Source organism: Myotis davidii, unplaced genomic scaffold (assembly GCF_000327345.1).
Source record: "Myotis davidii unplaced genomic scaffold, ASM32734v1 scaffold107, whole genome shotgun sequence".
Lineage (NCBI taxonomy): Eukaryota > Metazoa > Chordata > Mammalia > Chiroptera > Vespertilionidae > Myotis > Myotis davidii.
In genome coordinates this window covers 1943688-1967601 of record NW_006383012.1, presented here as the reverse complement: position 1 = coordinate 1967601, position 23914 = coordinate 1943688, and the positions used below count along the sequence as shown (strand labels likewise).

Sequence of the window (23914 nt, the reverse complement as noted above, 5' to 3'; positions counted from 1 at the left end):
AGCATGCGAAGTGCTGGGTGAATAGGACAGATGCCTATCCTGCGCACAGGTGGCTGTAACCAGAGTTACAAGTGCTGCTTGATGGTGGGTGATGGTAGTGGTGGTGGTGGGGAGGGGGGATTTAATCCTGGGGAGCAGCAGGGAGCCTTTATCCTACAGGGCAGGTATGATTGGAAGCGATAGTCACACGGAGTCAGGCTGCAGAGGACCCCATGGTCCTAGCACCGACAGATGAGCCCTGCTGCTCCAGGAATGTAAGTGGTGGATGGTACTCCCCTGACCTCAGACTGGATGAGTCCTCTCTGCAGGGGAGTGTGTTGTCAATGCTCCCAGGGCTTCCTCTGTTGCACTGATTTTTGTCCAATAGCGCAACTAATGGCTGGTTTAATTGCCTGTCCTCCCTTCTAGACTTGTAAGCCCCGTGAGGGCAAGGACTAGGTGTAGCTCAGAGCTGTGACAGCAGCGACCAGCATGGCCCGGCAGATATCTATGCCTGGGAAGTTTGATGCTTCATAGACATTTGCTGGATAAACACATGAGTTCGTTTTGCTGGCGAGGTCGTCAGGGCTCTCGCGGGTCAAGTGGCCGGGACAGTCACACCTCTTGTGTAGGGCTCGATTGCAGGTTTCCGTCTGCTCACACAACACGCTCCCTGGGACGTGGCGCAGGTCCCGGGACTAGGGCTGGAGTGCAAGCCCGTGTGTTTTTTGCAGGCATCTCCTGGAAGGACAAGGTTGCGGACCTTCGGTTGAAAATGGCCGAGAGGAACGTGGTGTGGTTTGTGGTCACCGCCCTGGATGAGATCGCATGTGAGTGCCGGGCGGGCATGTGGCCTCATCTCTCCTTTGGATCTCTGGGAATCCGTGTTCTCAGGCCACGCAGCTCTCTGAGTGGCCAGGGAATACCGAGGAGACTGTGTCACCAAATGGTTATACATATGCCGAGTGGGATGGAGAAGGAGTTATCGGGAGCGGGGGAGGGCGGGGAGCCTGGCCCTGAGCAGTGTTTCACCGAGGCCAGGGCCGAATATGTGGAGGCGCCCACCTCTGGCCAGTTTCCTGGGACTGGGACGCCTGTGAGCGAGGAACTCTGCTCCCCACATTGTGGACCTGTCAACACTCATGTCTCTCTACAGGGGACAAGTGCCGTCATAGGAGACATTTTTACTTTATCTGCTTTTCCTGTGGTGCCCTAAGTTCTTTACAGTGAGAATATTCTAGAACTATTTCTACCTCAGAAAACTTAGGAACTGAAAAAGGTCTCCGTGAAGCCTTTTGATAGAGTAGCCATTTCTCAAATTTTAAACCTTGAATGACCCGCATGTAATTATTCAGTGCCTTCTGTTATCTCCCAGAACTGAAGGCATCTGTTCTGTCTGCCGTGTTCTGCCAGATTTGACCCAGGGTAGCTGAGAAGAGGCACTGCCTTCACTTTTTATTTTCTCACGAGTGAGAGCCCCGATAGTCCCCAGCCCCAAGCTTTGTCAACTGTACAGTGTTTACATCCCGAATTAACTTCATAACCTCAGCACCCGAGGAGGTAACAGATAAAGCTAATTTCTCCCCTTTGTTACTAAAAACCCACACATTGCCATTGTGGAACATGCAGAGGAAGTAGAAAGAAGAAAAAAAAAATCACCAATAATCCTGTTTCCCAGAGATAATCACTTTGAACATTCTATGCATATATATAATTTGGTAGCTTGATTTTTTAAAAAATGTATCAGTATACTGTAAGCATGTAAAAGCATGATTTCAAAGGATTCGTAGATATCCTAGCATGTGGTTATACCACCATTTACTTAACTGTTTCCCTAAGGGTGACCTTTGGTTATTTCCAATATTCCCACGATTTTAGTATGATGCTTCCATCAAAATCTTGGTGCATCAAAATTTGGGTCTCAGTTTCTGATCATTTTCTTCCTCTTTCGGGTAGGCTTTTAGTGGTGGTATTACAGAATAGAGAATATGTGTATGCTGGGGCCTGGACCTGCCATTTACCTGCCAGGAAGGTTGTACAGGGGCATGTGAGTAGGCCCCTCGTGCCACCGTCTGGCCAGCCCAGGCACCATCTTTTTTTCTTCTTCTTAAAGTGCTAGTTTAGTCTGATAGACAAGAACTCTTGCCTCATTGCTTTACTTTGAGAAGCCGTTCTTTTAAAATAGAGGCAGCACTTTTTGCACCATTTCTCATACCACTCTGGCCCTCAGGAGAGAGAGCATTAGGTAGCTGGAGGCCCAGCGACCAGAGCTGTGCCCTCTGCCTGTCCTTCTAGTTTCTCAGACAGCAGTGACCTCACCAAACCCCCTGAGGCTGGCTGTGGGCCGGTCTCTACCCAGCGGCTGCAGGGCTAACCCCTGGGTGGGCCGCAGGCTCAGGTTTCATCGTGGGCCCCTCTGACTCATGCTTTTGTTCCTCTGCCGGGAAGCTCCGCCTCTAGAAAGAAGAGTGACCCTGTCCTGAGGGCCTCCTGGGTGGGTCTCAGTTCTGCACCCTCCTTGTTTGCCTCGGAAGGGAGACAGTGCTTGGCTCCTTCCCCGTTAGCTGGGAGTGCCAGAGGTTTTCTGCGGTCAGGCCTGGCGGGTCACCACCAGGAGGACCATTGCCACTCTTTGTTTGAAGGGCATTTCTTGTGTTTTCTGACTAATAACTCCTCCATTCCCTCCTTGGGCCGGCGAGGCGGCAGCCTAAGAAACAGTTCTGGCGCCCTCGTTTGGCGGACACGAGCAACTGCAGCCCAGAGGTGGAAACAGGAAGTGAGGTGCCTGCCTTTCTCAGATGCCGCGGAGCCCTTCCACCGCAGCCACAGCTCTCACCTCCCCTGCCAGGCACCCCTTCGATTCTCCCCTCAGGCGGTGACAGGGACTTGTTTGTGTGTGTGTGTGTGTTTTTTAGGGCTGTTCAATCTCCGAGGATCAGATGTGGAGCACAATCCGGTATTTTTCTCCTACGCAATCATAGGACTAGAGACGATCAAGTGAGTCTGCCCCACAGCACCCCGGAGCCCCAGTGGCCCCTTTCTGATTGGGCCTCCCCGCCTCTGCCTCACATTCTGCTCTTCCTGACCCCCTCTCCTTTCCCCCCTCTTGCCTTCATTAACAGCAGGTATTTATTTATATCCTGCCTCTGTCCCAGATGATTTGAAATCTAGGAAAGTCTCCTTAGTATTATGGGATAAAAGAATAAGTAGGCAAGGACATCCGAACAAAACCAAGTGAGGTTAGTTCCCAGAATGCCTGCTGCAAAGTCTTGTTCAGGCCACACATCTGATTCCAAGTTTTCGAGCAGACAGTGCAAGGGGGTGTAAGGCCCTGTTACACAATCCTAGGTTCGTGTGCAAATAAACCCAGTCACTTTGGAGGTCAGAATGACTCTGGGAGACCCCTTGAGTCACACCTCCTCAAATCATAGTTGATCTTGTAAAGTTGCCTGCGGCCTTCCTGCCGTTACTCTTCTATTGGGATGGCTTATTACATGCAGACAACATATTTACTGGGTGCCTGTTATGTGCTAGGGTCTCTATTGGGTGCTGGAGTGAATGAGACAGACCAGGTCCCGGGTTAGAGTTGGGGAGATTAGTGTCTCCTCGGGGGATTTGGGCACCGAGGTAGGGACCAGCTGGTCAGTAGGATGGGTACAGTGTTAGAGGAGGAGCCTGAGCTAGACGTGGGGTCAGGAGCCTCGTGGGAAGAGCAAAGCAGAGACTAAGGGTTCCTGTGAGTTGGCTAGGTGAATGGTGGTGATCTAAGCGTGGGGAACAGCATTTCCGAGCCTCTGGGCAGGAGAGAGCACAGTGTGTGTGGAGGACCCAGAGGAGTCACTGTGGTTGGAACATAGAGTGTAAGGCCAAAAGGTGAGCAGAGGCCACATATCCTGAGGGCCCTGTGGGATCACAGGGATCAGCCTTATAAATTATAAAGAATTCTGGCTGTGATAAACAGGATGGGAAGGAAGGCTGGAGGCAGGGAAGCCAGGTAGGAGGCTGAGAGATGCCAGTGGCCTGAACGAGGGCAGTGACTAGGACAGGCTGGAGCTAAAGCTGGACAGATATGATAGCCTTTTAGGCTATTGGTCTAAAGAGCTTAAGGAGGGAAGGAAGGGCATTAAGGAAGACCGTGCCCAGGTCCTGGCTTGGGGAATTGGGTGGATGGTGACAGTACACACTGGGACAGTGTACACAGCCCGCAGAGCAGGACTTGGGAAAGGAGTAGGGAGCTTGCCTGGTGTTGATTGCCAGAGGGCCGAGCCCGTTGCCTGTGGTCTGTGCTCCCATCCATGAGCCCTCCTCTTTCTGTCGCCTCACCTGTGGCCCCTCTGCAGGCTCTTCATTGACGGTGACCGCATAGACGCCCCCAGCGTGAAGGAGCATCTGCTGCTTGACTTGAGCCTGGAAGCTGAGTACAGAATCCAGGTGCTTCCCTACAAGTCCATCTTGAATGAGCTCAAGGCTCTGTGCACCAGCCTCTCCCTGAAGGAGAAGGTGTGGGTCAGCGACAAGGCCAGCTACGCTGTGAGCGAGGCCATCCCCAAGGTTGGTAGCCCCACCGAAGCCCAGATAAACTCTGCCACACTCCCCGGACCGGCCCCTTCCCACTTCTGGCGTCGCATAGCCTTCTCTCTGAAGCAGAGGTCGGTCAGGCAGAGCCCCCAGGACTGGCTGTCGGGTCGGAGCCGTCCTGAGAGTCTCAGAGCCCTTAGAGCCCACCGGGTCCTGTGCCTTCCAAAGTGTGGTATGAAAGACGGTCTTAGTTGGCACACATTAATATTTTGGTTTACTTAAAGGTATCCACTTTCAAAATGTTTTAGTGTGTGCTAGGAAAAATATAACCAGCATGTGATAGGGTGATATAAAGATTATTTCTTAAGACAAAGTTGAGTTTAAGAAACTAAGTTGACTTAAAGATAGTTTAAAGAAAAGCTTTAAGGAAATGAGAGAGCAGGGGGTAGGCAGCCAGGGTAAGAGCTATGCAGGTGGTATAAGAAAACCTGAAGTTTGGGGAACATAACTCTACCCCCAACCCCCCCCAACATCTTATAAGTAAGAAGACCTGAGGCCCAGAGAAGCTTTGGGAATTGGCAACTTGCCAAAGGTCAAATAATAGTGGTAGCCCTGCCCTCGACTGAGCTTCTGCTGGGCGATACCTGTCCCTTCATTTTAATTGGGGCCCGGGGCAGGACTGGAGTCCAAACCACCTGAAATGTCACCATTCTGTCCTCCCTGGGCCTCTGGCCGCCAGGTGGCCATTGACAAGCCCAGGCCTGGGCCTCTAGACCTGGCTTGTCATCACACCCCTGCCACCGTCACACTGTGAGCCACTCAGTTACCAGAGCTTTCCTTCCTTGACTTAAGTGGGGATCACGCCTGCCTTCTCTGTGTGTGAGAGAATAACAAGAGTGGAGGGAGCAAAGGCCTTTGAGAAGCTCTGTGCAAGTGTGAGGTGGTCCTGAGCCCCTCTCCCTATAACACAGGCTGGATTCAAACTTGCTCTCAAATGGGGAAGGGTTTTCCCATCCCTTCAAGGTCAGACCATGAATAGTACTGATGTGTGAGCCCTGAGTGAGAAGGGGAAGGAGCAGGAGCCCTCCCTCATCAGTCATGTGTGTCCCCAGATATTGGAAAAAGCCTCCTTTGTGCAGCAATAAAGGGGTTATTTCAGTCTAACCTTGATCCCTTAGGGAACTCTCACCACAACTATGGAAGCTTGAAAGCAATATCTTGCTGATCTGGCAGCCAGCAGTCTCAAAGAGCTCAGGGGGTAGGTGATAGAAAAGAAATACCTTGTTTGATGTACTCCTTTTTTTTTTTTTTTAAATATATTTTTATTGATTTCAGAGAAGAAGGGAGAGGGAGAGAAAGATAGAAACATCAATGATGAGAGAGAATCGTTGATCGGCTGCCTCCCGCACGCCCCACACTGGGAATCGAGCCCGCAACCCAGGCATGTGCCTGACTGGGAATCGAACCTCGACCTCCTGGTTCATAGGTCAATGCTCAACCGCTGAGGCACGCCGGATGGGCTACTTCATCTTTTTTGATGAGCTCACAAGCCCCTTTCATTATGCTCAGTCATCAGCCAATAGAAGCAGGTCCTTGGATCCCATGGCCTGGCCAGCTTGAGGGGGTCCTGAGTGGAAGTTCTTCCAATGGTTTGTCTGAAGTGTGGTGTGCCAGGAGAAGAGTTGGTTGCCTTGGTCTGGGTGAGGGGAGCCAACCTCGATCTCCCATCCTACTGCCCTTTGCCCCTAGGAGCATCGCTGCTGTATGCCTTACACCCCCATCTGCATTGCCAAAGCTGTGAAGAATTCTGCTGAATCAGAAGGCATGAGGCGAGCTCATGTGAGTAAGGCAGCCTGTGCGGAAGAGGGGATGTGTGGTGGTCCGAAGGCCCAGCTCCTCACCTGCTCTGTGACCTTGAGCTTGGCACAAGGCTGGAACCTCTCTGAGCCTTCTAGAGTTAATGAGAGAATGAGATAAAGCACTTGATGAGCTATCTTGACAAACTATAACGTACAACACAAAAAGAGATATTGATGATGATAGTTTAGATGATGGTGATGATGACGAAGATGAAAATGAAGAAGGCGAAGCCTCTTAAAGGGCCCAGGTTGTGTTTCAAAGCCAACAGAGGGTCTAGAAAGATTTGGGGCCCAGAGATAGCTTTCGGCAGTGGCCTGTCTTTTCTGGCCCCTGTAGGATAGGAGGGAACCTGCCGAGGGAGCTGCGTGTGCTCTGAGGGGGGTCCTTCCTTGCTGTACCTGAACTGCTGGACAGCAGAGCAGCCTGTCCCTGAGAGGGGAATTGCTGCGGACTTGTCACAGGAAATGCACGTCGAGCCCCAATTGCTGATGGTTTGTGCCCTGCAGATACAGCCCTGTCTGTATCCTGTTAGCACTAGGTTCTGAAACTGCTATTGGATTTTCAGCAATATTTAAAAAATGTCTCTATTGTTTCCACAGATTAAAGATGCTGTTGCCCTCTGTGAACTCTTTAACTGGCTGGAGAAAGAGGTTGGTTTTTAGTCTTTGTTTAATAAATGGATACAGATTGTCCAGGAATTAATATGTGTGATTCTGACCAAGGCACCTTCCGTGCTCTGGTGTTCTCGGTGTCTAAGATCTGGATCTGATTTCAGTCCTCTCTTTTAATAGTTTTATTTTTCTTTCTGGAAATTTGCTCTGTGTGTGTTTAAAAATTCTTTGTTTTATTTTTTTACATTTTACTGATTTCAGAGAAGAAGGGAGAGGGAGAGAAAGCTAGAAACATCAATGATAAGAGAGAATTATTGATCAGCTGCCTCCTGTACACCCCATACTGGGGATCAAGACCGCAACATAGGCATGTGCCCCGACCGGGAATTGAACCATGACCTCCTGGTTCATAGGTCAATGCTCAATCACTGAGCCACACCGGCCGGGCTCTTTGTGTACATTTTGAACATCAATTTAAGCCATTAAACTTTTTATGTTAATTCCTGCCCTTTCATTCCCCGTGGTGGGCAGGAGGGTTGTTTCTTTGTGCTATTATTGCATAATATCAGATTCCCTTTAAATATTAAAAGTTCCTTAAATTGGAAAAAGAAAATATCATTCTTATTGCCACCAGTGTGGCTATTTTTCTCTCCGCTGGCTATTGTTCATCTGTGTAAATCATTTTCACACAATTCTCAGTATGCAAATAAGATTTTGTTTTATTTTATTTACTTGGCATCATAGTGTGAGCATTTCCCATGTGCTTTGAGGCTTTTAAGCAATGATTTAAATGGAGACTGCATTTAGTGGCTAGCCTGATTTAATTACCCACTCCTCCTATTTCAGATGTTTAGATTGTTTTGAATTTTTTTTTTTTTTGCTATTATCAGTAACCCTGTAATAATATCACCATACTTATCGTTATTATTTATTTTGGATGACTTTCTTAGGAGGGGATGCTTTAGAATTTGTTAAACTTAGATGCATTATGTTTTGGGAGGTGCCAGATGTAACCCTGAGGTATAAAATAGTGAGTGGAAAAACTAGATAGAAACCCTTCACCTTGGATGGCTTTGGTGAGAGCCCTTGGAAATGCCCTCCTCCTTAAAGACGAGACCTAATGTGCGTCCTGTACATTGGCCAGTGGGACATGGGCGCTGAGGAAGAAGTAAGCTCTCAGTGTACCCTCTTTAATACGGAGACACATGGACGGTCACTTCCTTGTTAGGTGCCCAAAGGCGGCGTGACGGAGATCGCAGCTGCCGACAAAGCGGAGGAATTTCGCAGGTGAGGGTTGGTGAGGGTCTGAGGGGCCCGGGAACCTGTGCTCATCTCCTTGGCGAGCTAAATGAGGCTGGGAGGGCCCTGATTCTCGCACAGGAACCAACTGCCGCTCTGCTCCGTGTCTTTCTGCTCCAGGCAACAGGCTGACTTTGTGGACCTGAGCTTCCCAACGATTTCCAGTACGGGACCCAACGGTGCCATCATTCACTACGCGTAAGGCCGCCGAGGAGCCCGATGCCTGGCTTTGCGGCTGCTCCTGCACCGGGGCTGAGCAGGGGAGGCCCCGTGCCCACCCCTGTGTGGCCCCTGACACTGTTCCTCCATGGGCAGTAAGACCTTAAGGTCTTATTTTCTCTAAATGCCCCAGTCTCTGCCTCCGGGAACCTCGTCTTAGGCCAGTGATGGCGAACCTTTTGAGCTTGGCGTGTCAGCATTTTGAAAAACCCTAACTTAACTCTGGTGCCGTGTCACCTATAGACATTTTTTGATATTTGCAACCATAGTAAAACAAAGACTCATATTTTTGATATTTATTTTATATATTTAAATGCCATTTAACAAAGAAAAGTAAAAAAAAAATGAGTTCGCGTGTCACCTCTGACACGCGTGTCATAGGTTTGCCATCACTGTCTTAGGCTCAGATGTATGGCATTGATGGTCTCCACGGGTAGTCAAACGGTTGTCCCTCTCTCCTCTCTGAGATGGCAGAACCTGTGTTCAGAGCCCTTGGGTCTTGATGATTAGAACTTTTTAGTGTGTGTGTGTGTGTGTGTGTGTGTATTTCCCTATAATGGCAGCTTTCCCTGATGCACTAGTCCTAAAAATCTCCATACTAAAAGAGCTTATCACTTACGTTGTAGAACACCCTGTTATGGATGGAGAAATAATCAGCACCTCCTTTTCCCTCTCTGTGGGCTTGAAGCCTGGCACCCCAGCATTTGGGGATTTTACCAGGAGACCTGCCAGAGCCCATGGACCAGGAGCCGAGCATCCCTGCCAGACAAGAGGGGTGCTGCTAGGTTCAGGGTGCTGCCCTGGGGCACAGGTCCCCCACCCCCTTTTTGATCATTCCTTTTCGAGTTTCTGGTCTTGGGGCAAATTCTGAAGCTGTGCGTGGGAGCTCGTCACAGATGTGATTGCACAGTTCTCTCGCATGCATGCCTCTGTTCCAACATTAAAATATCAAAAGGACTCCAGCTTTTGTCTTATGTTTCACTTAGGTGATAAATTTCCTGGCTGGACACTATCCTAGAATTTCCAGATAATTAACACATTAAAACATTTCAGAGCAAGGGTGGGGATCTGCTTCTCCTCCTTCATTGCCAAGGAGGGGGTGGTGCTTGGCAATAAAGGAGCACCTCTCTCAGCAGCAGGGCAGAGCCCTGGGCTGCTCCCATCCCTTTTTAGCATCTCTCAGGGCAGTGACATTCTGTGGAAAAAGGCACGAGGAAGTGAGATCACTTTTAAAAATACCTCATGCTCATTTGAAAAAAGTGCTGCGGCATAAGAGCATCATGATCCATCCCTTTTCACAACAAAAATCCCTTGTAGTTTTTCTCCCAAATGGAGCCATTCACCTGCCTGTCTGGTGGTCTGAGAAGCAAGTGGGAAGGCACCCAATGGGGTGAGCACTGAGGGAGGGACATGGAGCTGAGACAGGGGCCCACACCGAGATAAGCAACTCTAGGTTCTCTCTGCCTACTTTTCAAGACTCTAGTTTGGCCCTGTTGTGTCTATGGATAATTATTTTTGTAGCTTTTACAATGATCTCACGAATACCTATTTTGTTCCAGACACAAATGGAGATAGGCATAAAGAAGTATGTTATTCTTCCTTTTCTTAGTTCTTTTTCTAGTTGGGGAGATAGGTTGACTGGGTCTTTAAATAGTGGAAGTTTAATATTAGTTGGAATAATTAAGTTATTGGGCAACTTACTTTTAAAATATCATTTCAGACCTACTTATGTTGTAAGAATAGTATGAAATGTGCCCTCCTCCTGAACTTAGCAAGTGAGTACATTTGTGGAATAATTCATTTTTTATTTACTTCCATAGGCCGGTCCCTGAGACGAACAGGACCTTGTCGCTTGATGAGGTGTACCTCATTGACTCGGGTGCTCAATACAAGTAAGTGAACTGGGGCTGTTCCCTTAACTAGACAAAGTGTGAATGCAAGGATGGTCCAATGTGTAGAACTCCACTCTGTTGAGTCAAGGCATTTGAGTAGGGGGACGAACCAGTCTCCAGCCGAGAGCTCAGCTGGCCATCTCATTCTGGATCGGACGTTAATGAAGTCTTTCCCATGTCTTTTTTTTCCTCTCTAGAATAGTTTATTAACTCCACATCAGTTTGCTTTAAAGAACATATAGCTATGATTTTTTAAATTTAATTTTGTTTATTGTTTAAGGTATTCAAATAGTAGTACATATGTCTCTCCCCCTCCCCCCCACTGACCTCCCCCGTGGCCTTTCCTAACCCCCAGGTCTTTCCCATGTCTTGTCCTGTTTTTCACCCCTGGTTGTCATAGCTCAGTGTGACTCTCTTCCACAAAAGACTGTTTGACAGAAACATTAAGCCCTTGGCCGGAAATTGTTAAATACTAAATAAATAACTGAAAGTGAGCTTTCAGAACCACTGCAAAGTCTTCTGCCCCCGCCCGTGAACTTCCTGCTGTCTCCCTGGCCTTGCAGCGGTCCAGGGCCTTGGGAAGGGAGGGCGTGACTTTGAATGAATGAATGAGAAATGAAGGTTGCCCCTGAATTTCTGAATTTCCTTCTTCATGTCTTGCTGCTTTCATCGTCATCCCCTAGAATAGTTTCTCAGAGGAACTCAACATTTTTGGTTGGATCTCGATGCGGAACCCATGAGAAGGAGCTGGAATAGGTGGTGTCTGCAGTAAGAGAGCAGGACAAGGCCTTTTCATGGTCCATTCCCCACTGCCATCGGGACTAGAGCTGATGGAGAGCCTCATTAAATGAGCTCAGCCAAGTCCATGGAGACCACAGCCTAGCCTTGGGTGTCAGTAATAGCAGCCTAGCACGGAGGGCATGGGATGTAAACTCTGGCTTGCTTTTCCATTTTTAGCAGGACTCAGGAAGTTCTCCTTTCTGTGTCAGGGCTGTGGATTTGGATCTTCAAAGATGCATTTGGGTATTTTTATGTCAAACTTGCTGTCCTGGTAAGAGGAATTGGAGTTTGCTGTCATTTGCTAGAAAGAGGCTCCTGTTTACTCCCCCCCCACCCCCGCCTTTCTTCACAATCCCAGCAGGGCTGTCTCCCATGAAACAGTCCTCTCATTGTAGACCAAGAGCGTGGGAGTCGGGGCCTGAGGTCGCTCCCACTGCATTGGGCCATCCTTGCATTCACACTTTGTCTCATTTTAATATGGGTAACAACTTTATTGAGACATAATCCACACACCACACAATTTACTCACTTAAAGTGTACAATTCATGGTTTTTAGTATCCTCATCGAGTTATGCAACCATCACCTCAGTCAATTTTAGAACATTTTCATCACCCCCCAAAAAACCCCATTCCCATTCCAGACTCTCCCATTTTGTCCTCCCCAGGGAACCACTGCTGTGCTTTCTGTCTCTGTGTGTTTGGCTATTCTGGACATTTCACATAAGTGGAATTGTATGGGTTTGTCTGTCTGGCTTCTATCACTTAGCATAATGTCTTCAGGGTTCATCCATGTTGTATCTTGTGTCAGTACTTTATTCCTTTTAGTTGCTGAATAATATTCCATTGTGTGAACATAAGACATTTTGTTTATCCATTTGCCAGTTGATGAACATTTAGGTTGTTTCTACCTTTTGGACATTGTAAATAATGCTGCTATGAACATTTGTGTATAGGTTTTTGTGCGATGTATGTTTTCATTTCTCTTGGGTATTTACTGAGAGGTGGAATTGCCGGGTCATAGGGTAACTCAAGGTTTAACCTTTGAAGGAACTGGAAACTGTTTTTCAAAGTGGCTGCACTATTTTACAAGTTCACCAGTGATACATGAGGGTTCTAATTTCTCTACACTCTTGCCTATCTCATATGTGAGCAAACGCTTATTTTGACTGAAAACTAATTTTCCCTTTTCTGTTGGAAAGAGATGGAACCACAGATGTGACCCGGACGATGCATTTTGGGACCCCTACGGCCTATGAGAAGGTAAGGTGGAGCAGAAAACCCGAGAGGCCCTCTCTGCTTTCTTAAGAAGAGCATTGTTTTATGAAAAGGGATTGTATAAATAAGTAAAAACTATGTGTGGGATAGTAAAATAGCCCATTACTGTGGAGTCAGGCTTATCTGCTTTATGACATCCAGTTAATTAATCATTAGAGAACTTTTAAAAGCATTCTGTCTGCTAAGGTCAGAGCAGCTCAGATTCAAGTTTAAATGCCTTTGGCCTCGAGACAGGAAATCTCTTTGGGGATGGGAGTGGGTTACTGAAATCCATGCTTTTTATAAACAGTATCTAGATTTTTTTTCAAGTTCAGCGTTTCTGTGTCTGGGCTCATCTCTCTAGGAACCCTCTGCAGTGGCACACGCTGCTCAGGTTCTGGTCTGTCTGTCAGGAGAGGAGGAAGCAGCTGTGAGGTAGGGAGAGGTGTACCAGGAGTCTGGAGACGGAACTTCAGATCCTGTCTGCTGCCTGTTGGCTCCGTGACCTGGAATGAAACACTTAGACCATCCATAGACACGGGATAAAAGCACCCGCCTCCAAGGCTGGTCGGGAAGGTTCCACGAGCTGAGCAAGTTCCTGGGTCCCAGTCACTGCTCGGTGCATGTTGGCTGAGCTCTGAGCGAATCTCACAGGGGAACCCCTCAGGAAGTTTATCCCGGGAAGGAGGGTTTTCTGTGATGCACTGGGCACGTTTCATAGTTTTGGTCCCTTGCCTTGTCTCTGTGGGCACCGGCACCTGAGAAGAGTTTGACCTTGGGTCCAGATACCCTTGTGTGTGACTCTCCTTGTGCTGTGGGAAGGGCCCCAGACCAGATTGAGGAGTGTGGGGTTGAGTCCTGTCTCGGCACTTTAGTGGCAAGCCCCTGACCTTCCAAACAGCCCTCTTCTTGTCCAGGCACTAGGGATTACCCCAGGTATAGCAGGTGGTAGGGAGCCCAGAAGTTGAGGCAGGATTGCCTGTTGAGGCCAGATGCTACCACTTCGGAACTGCATGGCCTGGCCTGCTACCTCCGGTCTCTGTGAGTGTGGATGACAGTAGTGCCCAGGCATGAGATGTGGGATGAAACGTAGTGTCTAGCATCGTGTCTGGCACAGAGGAGTAGCTTGGTAATGTTAGCTCATGTCCTCAGCACTGGCTGTTACTTTTCCAGTCTTCCCGAGGCTCAGATGACATTGAGGTTGTCCAAATGCTCATGATAAGGGGAAGACCTGGGGGGGCCATCTCTCCCATAGTTCTTTGCTGAATTTAATTCCAAGATTTTCTGGAAAATTGGTTCCAAGGCCAACCTTTTTTCCACCAGACTTTTTTTTTTTTTTACTTTGATCTTCTGTGTGGTATTGCTGACAAATTTTCAGAGGCAAGGCTTTCTGAAGCACCAGAAAACCACAGGATTGCATGCCCGTGCCTGCTCTGCAACATGCCCTCTGCATTTTCTTTGGCCGGAATGCTTCACGTATGTCCTCAAGGGCCACATAGCTGTGAGCGCAGCCATTTTCCCAACCGGAACCAAAGGTAGGTGGTTCCTTCTGTCACATGGCAGCCTTTTCCCATCCAGGCATCAAACACATCTGAGTGGAAGAAAAGAAGGCCTTCTCTCTCAGTGTCAGCCCCCAGCCCACTTCTGGCCCAGCCAGGGCACAGGGTGGGGTGCTGCATGGAGTGAGTCTCCTGCACCCACCGACTGAGCTCAGAGGGGGCCTCCCAAGAAGTAGGCATGGGATTGGCCTGGGGTCAGCTGTATGCCTCACTCCTGACCATGAATGGTGTTGGATGACAATGGATGGTGTTGGGTGACAATGGATGGTGTTGAGTGACAATGGATGGTGTTGGGTGACACGGGCTGCTGGCTTCCAGGAAAGGTCAGCAGGGCATGAGTCTCAGGGCCAGTGGACGTCCATGTAGCCTCCTGCTTGCCCTTCAGCTCTGGGCCAGTGTGTTCTTTCAGGACGTGTGTTGGGGTTTATTTTACTGAGCCCCTGACTTCAGATATGTACCTCCTTGGTGAGGGTTGGTGGGCAGGGCACTGAATGGGGAATGAACAAGACCTGAGCCTTGAATCTGGTTAGGCTGGGCCTGCGCTCATCTGCCTGGGGGTCGGTTTCCTCATCTGTCATGCCTGCCTGCTTGCTTAAGTCTGGTTAGAATCTCAGCTTTGTAATTCTAAAACCTCAGGGTCCCAAGGCTGGGAAGGGAATGTCCACGTTATCTAGTGCAGCTCTTTTTTTTTTCTTTTTTAAAATATATTTTTATTGATTTCAGAGAGGAAGGGAGAGGGAGAGAGAGATAGAAACATCAGTGATGAGAGAGACTCATCAATCGGCTGCCTCTTACACATCCCCACAGGGGATTGAGCCCGCAACCTGGGCATGTGCCCTGACTGGGAATCAAACCATGACCTCCTGGTTCATAGGTTGATGCTCAACCACTGAGCCACACCAGCCAGGCTCTAGTGCCACCCTCGCCAGCTGTGGGCTGCCATCCCCTCACCAGCATCCCAGACAGATCCTCCAGCTTCAGACTGCGCTGCCTGGCAGGAGAGCTGCCCTCCTCTGGGGCTCTTATCATTAGTTCTTCCCTGTGCTGGGCTGAAATCTGAACCCTCTAGTAACTTTTACCCCTGGTTTCTGTTTCACCTTCTAGGGCCAAACATAACAAGCCTCTTGGCTGAAATGTTTTGCGAATTGAAAAGTGCCGATCAGGTATCAATCAAGTGGTTCTTCTTGTGTCTTTCAGGCCACCTTCTCGACTCCTTTGCGCGCTCAGCGTTGTGGGATTCGGGCTTGGATTACCTGCACGGGACGGGACACGGTGTGGGGTCTTTCCTGAACGTTCACGAGGGCCCCTGTGGCATCAGTTATAAAACGTTTTCCGATGAGCCGCTGGAGGCAGGCATGATTGTCACTGACGGTAGGCGGCCCTCCCCTAGGACGTGAGCATGGATCCTAGTCTAGTCTCTGAAGGGCCCTTTGTTGTTTCTTACATTTTAATTATTTTAAACTAAACTGGAAATAATTTCCCCTTGTCATCTTGAATTAAACACCTTATTTGATTATACAAATGATAACATGTTCACTGTAGAAAAAGTGACACATTGGAACATCTGAAGAAAAAGGAAATCATTTGTAATCTGACCACCCAAGGGAACAGGACAATGTTTCAACATGTTAGCTTTTGGTCTTTTGTATATGTACATATTTTTTTAAAATATATTTTTATTGATTTCATAGAAGAAGGAAGAGAGAGAGAGAGAAACATCAATGATGAGAGCGAATCATCCATCGGCTGCCTCCTGCGTGCCCCACATTGGGGATTGAGCCCGCAATCGGGCACGTGCCCTGACCAGGAATACAACCATGACCTCCTGGTTCATAGGTTGATGCTCAACCACTGAGACATGCAGGCTGGGCTCTGTTTTCTTAAAATATTGCCTATTGCCATATCATCACCAAGTTCTTGTGCATGTATTTGAATGCCTGCATCATTATGCCTCTCGCATAAGCATTGGGATTTACTTGGTGGCTCCCCAGTTACTGTCCTCCCTACCCTGCAGCCAGTTTTCAGGAACCTCAAAACCTTTCGGTACTTCAGGAACTTATTAGAAGGGGCCACATGGGCTCTTGCAATGGGTTGAGTGGGCCCTTCACCTGTTTTACCCCCTGTCTGGGTGGGCAGGCCTCTCTGTGTGCCTCTCCCTCCTGGACCGCTGCTCATTTGGGCTTTGGTTTGCTTCAGAGCCAGGGTACTATGAGGACGGGGCCTTTGGAATTCGCATTGAGAATGTGGTCCTGGTGGTTCCTGTGAAGACCAAGGTGAGTAATTGATGTATTTATTTACTTTTAAAATTTCCTTATTCCTTAAATGGGGAGGACGAAGACTTGTATGCTTGGAGCTTCCTTTCCCTGATATCTGGGGACTTTCCTGGGACTCACCCTTTGCAAAGCCAGAATGGGATCGGTGGAGCCTCAGGCAGGCCCCTGCTCGGTGTGATTTGTGGCTGTGGGTTTACCAGAAGCAGCGTCTTGTCACGAAGCCTCCTCTGCTGGGTGGATGCTTGTTTAAAGGCCCCTCTCAGACCCTGAATCAGTTTCCAGGCCTGGAAACTAGTTTTCACTAAAGCCCCGGGGGTCTGTTTTCAGGTAAAGCTGAGGCACATGGGTGGGGCCCAGGGGCAGGCTGTGGGGCAGGTGTGTGGCCCTCAGGAAGACAGATGTTCACCTTCTCCCCCATCAGTATCACCAGGAGGTCACAGGGCTTTAGATGTGAGCTTTACCTGAAAGACCTGTTTGCTGCTCCTCCATTGGTGACTGTGGGGATTGAACAGGAGGAGGGGAGTGGCTTCCATGCCTCCGGTGAGGCTGACTGCAGGGGCCTGCTCTCTGCTTCCACGTGGAAGTCCCTGTCCACCAAGTGGCTGCTCGCCTCCCTCCCAAAGGCCTTCCCGGTTCAGAGACCAGTGTGCTTGGGCGCCCCGGCTGTTCCCTATCGCTCAGAGTGGGCACACCTGTTACCTCGGGCCTGGCTGGGTCAAGGCTGGCCACATATGTGACCATTTAACAAATGATTTGGGGAATTATACCCCAGCAGAGTCTTGAGAACTGAAACCAGGGAAGCCCCTGAGCCTAGATGCCCCCCCTTCTTTGCCCCCACTCCCCTGCCCCCACAGAGGACAGCGGGCTGTGGCCTCAGCTGTGTCCATCGTGCCTGCCATGCCTGTCAGCTACACCTGGCTCCGAGGGCTGGCCACGCTGGTGGGGCTGACCTCACGGGGGTGCCTTGTGGTAAAGAGGAGTCAACACTTCTGTTTCCTTCCTTACCCCACAGTATAACTTCAGCAACCGGGGAAGCCTGACCTTTGAACCTCTAACTTTGGTTCCGATACAGACCAAAATGATAGATGTGGATTCTCTTACGGACAAAGAGGTAACGAGGGAGCCCTGGGGAGGGCAGCGTGGGGAGGAGCGGGGGGAGAGCAACCTCATGCTCTTCTGCATTCTCACTTTTTAAGGCCGAGGCCGGGCGGGCTGAGTCTGCTAATCCCGGGTCTCCTGAGCACGAGGTGCTTTTCTTGTAGTTGTTGGGCCCCTGGGTGGAGATAGTCCTTCTCCCGCCCCCATTGTGGGGCTGTAGGTTCGCAGGGGGACGCCTGCCTGGTGCCGTTGTTTTCCAGGAGGGCAGGAGCCATGTGTCTTCCCTACAAAAAGCCAGACGGTGGTGGGGGCTGTGGGCTCTTGCACACATCAGATTGTTTTCTTGTGCTGCCTGAGGCATTAAGGAAACGAGAAGCAACTCTGTTACCGGCCACCTGAGTTTCACACAGAGAGGTGGTGCCTGCTCTCTCCAACACTCCGTGCTGTGACACCCTTCACAGAGCAGGAGCCCCGTGGTGTCACCTATCGAGCTCACAGGGTTGCAGGCCTTGAAGCCCCTTCAAATCCTAGGGTGGCTCCCAGGCTCATGAGGCCAGGGAAGTGGCAGGCCCAGGACCCTGGAGTATGGCTGAGGAATCAGGCAGGTGATCAAGGTCCGAGCAGAGACGGGTGAAAACGGGGCAGGAGCAACCAACAAAACAGTTCCCAGGCCAGGGAGACAAGCCAGGACACAAATTCTAGAGCAAGGCAGGTGGTCAGAAGTGCCGTCAAAAAGCAAGTAACTGGCGGGAGCCAAAGGCAGGACAGGCATAGAGGCTCCTGGAGAAAGAAGACATTTTTGCGACCAAGGCAGCCACTGTCCCCATCCCAGGGCCTTTGAGTGTCTCTGGAGGCAGGACCACGTTCTCCGTGCCTGCCTGGGCCGTCAAAAAGCAAGTAACTGGCGGGAGCCAAAGGCAGGACAGGCATAGAGGAGAAAGAAGACATTTTTGTGACCAAGGCAGCCACTGGCCCCATCCCAGGGCCTTTGAGTGTCTCTGGAGGCAGGACCACGTTCTCCGTGGGGCCTGCCTGGGCCTGGTGCTTGCCTCCGTGGGCCTATGGCAGGGATCCTCCCAGCTAGATGCCTTTCCTGCCTTGTTTGGCTCACAGATGGGTGACAGAGAAAGGTCACCCACCTTTGCTTAGCTTTCCTCTATGCTCGGGCACCTCTGCTTGACCATCGGTGCCTTGCTTCAACCAAGCATTCCCACTCACAGGACCTAAGTGGGCCCTGCAGATGCAGGTTATTCAGCTTGTAGAGGATGCAGAACCGAAAGCACCTGTGATAGCCCAGGGCCAGGTGGGTCTCTTCAGCCAGAGGCCTGCCTCGGCCCAGGGCTTTTCCCCAGCCCCCGTGGGGGGTGACTTAGGTGAAAGGGGACGAGAACATAGAGGGCACAGGAGCCGCCCTGCTTAGAGGCTTCTGCCCCCGAGGCACCAGGCTCTTGTGGTGGCCCTTAGGCACAGCTTCCGGGGTCTTGGCTAGGGACCCTCCAGGAGCAAGTCACTGTTGTGTCGGAAGGCTCAGGTTTATCAAGAGGTAAAGGGGAAAGGGACCCTTTTGCTAAAAGAGATAATGTGCTCCGCTTGATATGTTAAATACTGTTGTCCAAAGGTAAGAAGACATCCTATAAAAACTAATTGGAAAAAAGAATAGTTCAGTGATCTGGGTGTTCAAGGCATAGTTCGAAGGCATAGTAAAACTCCCCAACAAGATTCTGTTCCCTGGGCGATGACAATACCTGGTTGTGGCCTTTTACTGTCTCCCCGACAGATTGTCTTCCTTGTCACTTTGCGGAGTTTGGGGGTCGGGTCAGCATTCCCATCAATTGTCACCAGATGGCAGCAGAGGACTTTGGTTGGATGTGAACATGGGCCGCTGCAGACTGTAAGGGCCTTTGGGAGGTTGCTCAGGCGCCTTCCTCCTCCTTCCCCATCCCACAGGGCCTTGGGGGTTCCGCTGTGGCCCTCACTGTCGAGCTGCGTGGGCGGCAGGCTGCCATGTAGCCCTGCTTGGCCCTGCTGCAGACACAGCACTCTCTTTCTTTTGACTCTACTACCTCCTTCCCCAGCTCCCAGCAGGGCCCGCAGGCTCTTTATCAGTGGGGACCAGAGCCCTCGAGGGGCCAAGGCCAGTTGGCAACATCACCCCATCTGTCTGCCCTTGGGCCTTGAAGACTTGTGTGCCCATCTTGACCCCTTAGCCAGGCTTCGGTACCTGGTCCAGACTGCAGTCTTCAAAACCCATGGGTTTGTAACAACACTGCCTCCCCAATAGCGCTTGGCTCATTAGGGCAACCACACCCATGGCGGTGCCAGTTTGCCATCCTCGCTGCAGCTGGGTGTCCAGGCAGGCCCACTTCATGGGCAGTGAAGGGAGTGGGTTGTTGTCCTCAAGGTAGAAACTCCACTCCAACCTTCATCTCCCAAACCCCACCCACACAAGGGGGCCATCTCGCCTTTACAGCTGCTGGACTCATTGTCAGACCCAGTGGTCAGCCTCACCAGGCACCAAGTCCTGTCTACCTCCTTTTTTTATCTCTTATCTCCTGATGTGGCGGCCACAGGAGAGTCTGGCAGTTAAGGTCACTCCCTGCCCCGCCCTGCAGTCCCATAGTCCTGGGCCACACTTACAAGGCCCACATCCTAGTTGATTCAGCTTTGTCAGTGGATACAGGATAGGAAGTGAGCATGTGGGCAGGCCAGCCTCACGTGTGTCTCTTAATAGGCGTCTTCACAGCAGCCCAGGGACTGTTTCCCAGGTCCTCTCTCTCCCCTCAGCACCCTCAGATAACTCAGGTGGAGGGGAATAAGGCCCCTTGGGTGGGTGCAGCCTCCTCCCTCTTCTACTGGCCTATGAGTTTGGTTTCCAGGGTCCTGTTTGCAAGTTACTCTGGTTGCAAGTTACTCTGCACTTAGAGAAGCCTGAAGGCATTGCTTGCCATTAGGTGTTTATGGTTCCCTCCTAGCCACTGCCAGTCCACGGGTAGTAGACTGTTCCTGGAGCATTTTTCACCATAAGCGACGTGGCCTCGTCCCGTCTATTTCCGGAGAAAGAGAACACAGGAGTCACCTGTCCGTGAGCAGGGGGAGAGTTCTGTTCTTGTCTGGTGCGCTCAGCACGTGGGCCCTCACTCTGCCTGTGCAGCCTTTGGTAAAGGAGACGTTAATGCACTGCGTCCGTTTATCTTTCTCTCTCGTAGTGTGACTGGCTCAACAGCTACCACCAGACCTGCAGGGACGTGATCGGGAAGGAGCTGCAGAAACAGGGCCGCCAGGAAGCGCTCGAGTGGCTCATCAGAGAGACGCAGCCCGTCTCCAAGCAGCACTAACACCTGCGGGTGTTTGTTTCTGAAAATGCTCTGAGGAAAGGAAGACACTGCGCATCCCCTGACCCCTTCCCCTTTCCTCTTCTCCTCTCTTACCTCTCCTTTTCACTTTTAGACACTTGAGAAGAACTGAAAATCTTATCCACTTTGATATTTTCTTGCAAACACTTGATCTTTTATGATTTTTTTAAAAATTGGCAAGAACGAGCCAAGAATAAACTTGCTGCACCCGAGGCTGGGTCCCCTCAAAGCTGAGCCCTCCACCCGGGAGCCGCGGAGCAGCTGCAGCGGGTTCTCAGCCGGCGATGGGGAAGCAGAGTGCTCTGACGGCCAAGTTCCAGGTGCTAGTCCATTACCCACGATCACCTTGATGCTCACGAGATGCTATTTATGACCAGTGAATAAAAGCCCAACGGTGCTTTGTCTCAGCTGTCTCTTTCTTCGCGGCGCTGGCCGCCCTGCGGGTCAGGCGAGTCGTCTCTAGGGCCTGCGGCCTCTGGAACAGACGTTTAGCCGCCTTTGGGGTCAGGAACCTGGGCTCCCTGCACATCGTCTGCCTTAGTGGTAAGCCTCCTTTTCTTAGAAAACCTAATATTTTGGGGAGTGTATTTATTATCAGTTTTTCTTTCTGATTTTAAAATGTCATTAATATGCAAAAAATGTTTGAAAGCATTGGAGCCTCGGAGCCTAGCCTAGCCTTGGACCCTCGCCGTGGGGCCTAGCCCCACCTATCGCACCACAGTTCTCAAGATCTTATTACTTGTAGACCACGGGGCTTCTCTTGACTGGCACCTGTGGGGCAGGCTCAAATGGCTGGCAGAGCTAATGCCCCTGCGACCTCAGACCGTCGTGGCTGGGGATGGGAAAACTGACCTCCTCACTCCCTGGTGGGGATGTCTGAGGCGTGGGCCATACTGCCTCCTGTGGTCAAGCCCTACTTGCCCACTATGATAACTCGTTTAATAACACACCCTTTTTCTTCCTTTCTGTGTCTCACTTTCTTTTTTCCTACCAGTGTTTCCTGAGGCCATCCCCCAGTAAGCTACTTACATGCACATCCTTGTTTTAGGCTGTGCTTCTTTAGGGCCCAACTTAAGATGGACCCACAGAACCACTAATTATAAATTATTTACAGTTGATATATATGCTGTGTAGTTAATATATAAATATGTATGTTATATTTAATAACATGTGCTATATATTTTTGCCAGTTTCTTTCTTTGCATTCAGTATTCAGTAACATACAGAGTGTGCCTACGTATAAAAGAATATAGACACACATACATCCCTTGTACAAAAAGTGGGTCATTCTGTACATATGCAGTTTGCTTTTTTAACTTGGCAATTTAGCTAGGTTATTGTTCCATATTGGTACATATAGATCTAGTTCTTTTTCATGACTGTAGACTATGCCACTGTATGGCTATGTTCTTTTTAAAACTAGTCTCATTCAATCCTAAACCACTTCTTTGAGTTGGATGGCTTTGGCTTAGCCATTCACCACAGCATGGTTGGCAGTGTCTGTTACTTTCCCCAACTACCAGAGCAGGAGATCTATTTACTGTCCAGAACCAGGTGGCAGCAGAGGAAATTTTACTGCCTTTGATAGGGTAAGCGCCGAAAGACAATCTTGCCAACATTTCACCACCCCTCCTTTCTTCTTTTCTCTCAAGGATCATTGATTCCAGCTTGCTCTGTGGGAAGAAGCAAGAGAACACGGCTAGTTCTCAGGTTATGTTTGTAATGTGGCCTCACAATAATAGGATATATTTTGACCCGCCAAAGATCAATTCTTGAATGCCTTTGATTCTCACTTGCTCACATTTCTAATATGTGAGACACTTGTCTTTTTGAAATTGTGGCTTCATTGAGATGTAATTCACATACCATGCAATTTACCAATTTAGACGAGACATGTTAATACTGGTGCTTTCTTCATCTCCCCAGAAGGTGTCATGCTGCTTTTGCATGGTATTTATCGCATCTATAAGCCAACCTCTATTTTGTCATGATTGACTGGTGGTCTGTTTTTCATTAGACAGTGAACTCTATGGGTGTAAGAGGCTATATTCTCACAAAGTCATCTCTAGCACCTAGCACAATACCTCACACGTGGCAACAAAGTCTCACAAATAATTTTCTGTTGATTCAACAAATATTGACCGAGCACCCAATGAACTGATTCTAGTGACTACTATACAGTGTGAGAAAGGAAAGCTAGAGCCCCTAAGAGGATGGTTGTGGAATTGGCTGGCGAAAGGAGAGTTGCAGAGGCAACGTGATTTAAAGAGGCAAACGAATAGCATCTAGAGCAGTGGTTCTCAACCTTCCTAATGCCGTGACCCTTTCATACAGCTCCTCATGTTGTGGTGACCCCCAACCATAAAATTATTTTCGTTGCTACTTCATAACTGTAATTTTGCTACTGTTATGAGTCGTCATGTAAATATCTGATAGGCAGGATGTATTTAGGCGACCCCTATGAAAGGGTCATTCGACCCCCAAAGGGGTCGCGACCCATAGGCTGAGAACCGCTGATCTAGAAGTTAGTGAGACAGTTTCTCAGTCTCTGACAAAGAAAGGCTCTTGGCCGGTCTCCTGCAGGTGCTTGTGGTTCCCAGGGTTACAGACTCACCGATGTGGCCAGCACTTTCTGGGGGACATCCAAACGGTCCCGGGGGGTTGTTATGAGCTCTGGGGAATTCAGCTGAGATTTTTTATTTCATTTAACAAACATGCACGTAGACGTAGCCCTTCATGTGGTGGCTCTGCCATGTCAGGACCAGCAGCGAGAGGGTCGGTCACCCGCTCAGAAACGTGTCAGCCACGGGGCGGAATGTGCCGGACGGAGCCACAGCCTCCGTGTGTTTGTCATCGCAGGCATGTCTGGAGAGCACCATGCTTCAGAGTGAAAATCAAATTCTGGAGACGAAGGACTCTTTTTTTAAGGAAGGTTTTCTTGCACAGTCGGAGTCTGCATTCAGAATTCACAGTGGTAGAATGAGTAAAGCTACATCCTCTGCCTTAGGCACTGATTGTGCTGTAAATACTTCACGGCTTAAACATGCCATGATCAGGTGTGTGTTCAGTAGTCAACTGAGTGAGGGTTGAGAGCAACGAAATGAAGGCATTTTCTTTCAGTTCAGCATTTCCACCTGGAGGCTTTAAAAATATGCCTCAAAGATTCGCTCTCTCAGGCTAGGGGGCTGGCTGGTGATGCCAGAGTTGAGCAACGGGAAA

General features: G+C 49.7%; 1 protein-coding gene across 2 annotated transcripts in view; it reads left to right on the top strand.

Moving 5' to 3' along the window:
- XPNPEP1 (X-prolyl aminopeptidase (aminopeptidase P) 1, soluble) overlaps positions 1-21097 on the top strand; it is a 43933-nt gene extending 22836 nt beyond the window's left edge. For both annotated transcript variants that reach the window (XM_015557995.1, XM_006778697.2), the window contains exons 8-21: positions 714-809; positions 2895-2976; positions 4320-4530; positions 6247-6336; positions 6957-7007; positions 8197-8255; positions 8388-8465; positions 10307-10378; positions 12358-12417; positions 13877-13947; positions 15169-15342; positions 16168-16244; positions 17257-17355; positions 20549-21097. In XM_015557995.1, the coding sequence (XP_015413481.1) occupies positions 714-809; positions 2895-2976; positions 4320-4530; positions 6247-6336; positions 6957-7007; positions 8197-8255; positions 8388-8465; positions 10307-10378; positions 12358-12417; positions 13877-13947; positions 15169-15342; positions 16168-16244; positions 17257-17355; positions 20549-20677 (1349 nt within the window). In that variant the 3' untranslated portion in view covers positions 20678-21097. The remainder of the gene's footprint in view (positions 1-713; positions 810-2894; positions 2977-4319; positions 4531-6246; positions 6337-6956; positions 7008-8196; positions 8256-8387; positions 8466-10306; positions 10379-12357; positions 12418-13876; positions 13948-15168; positions 15343-16167; positions 16245-17256; positions 17356-20548) is intronic.
- The last annotated feature ends 2817 nt before the right edge of the window (positions 21098-23914 follow it).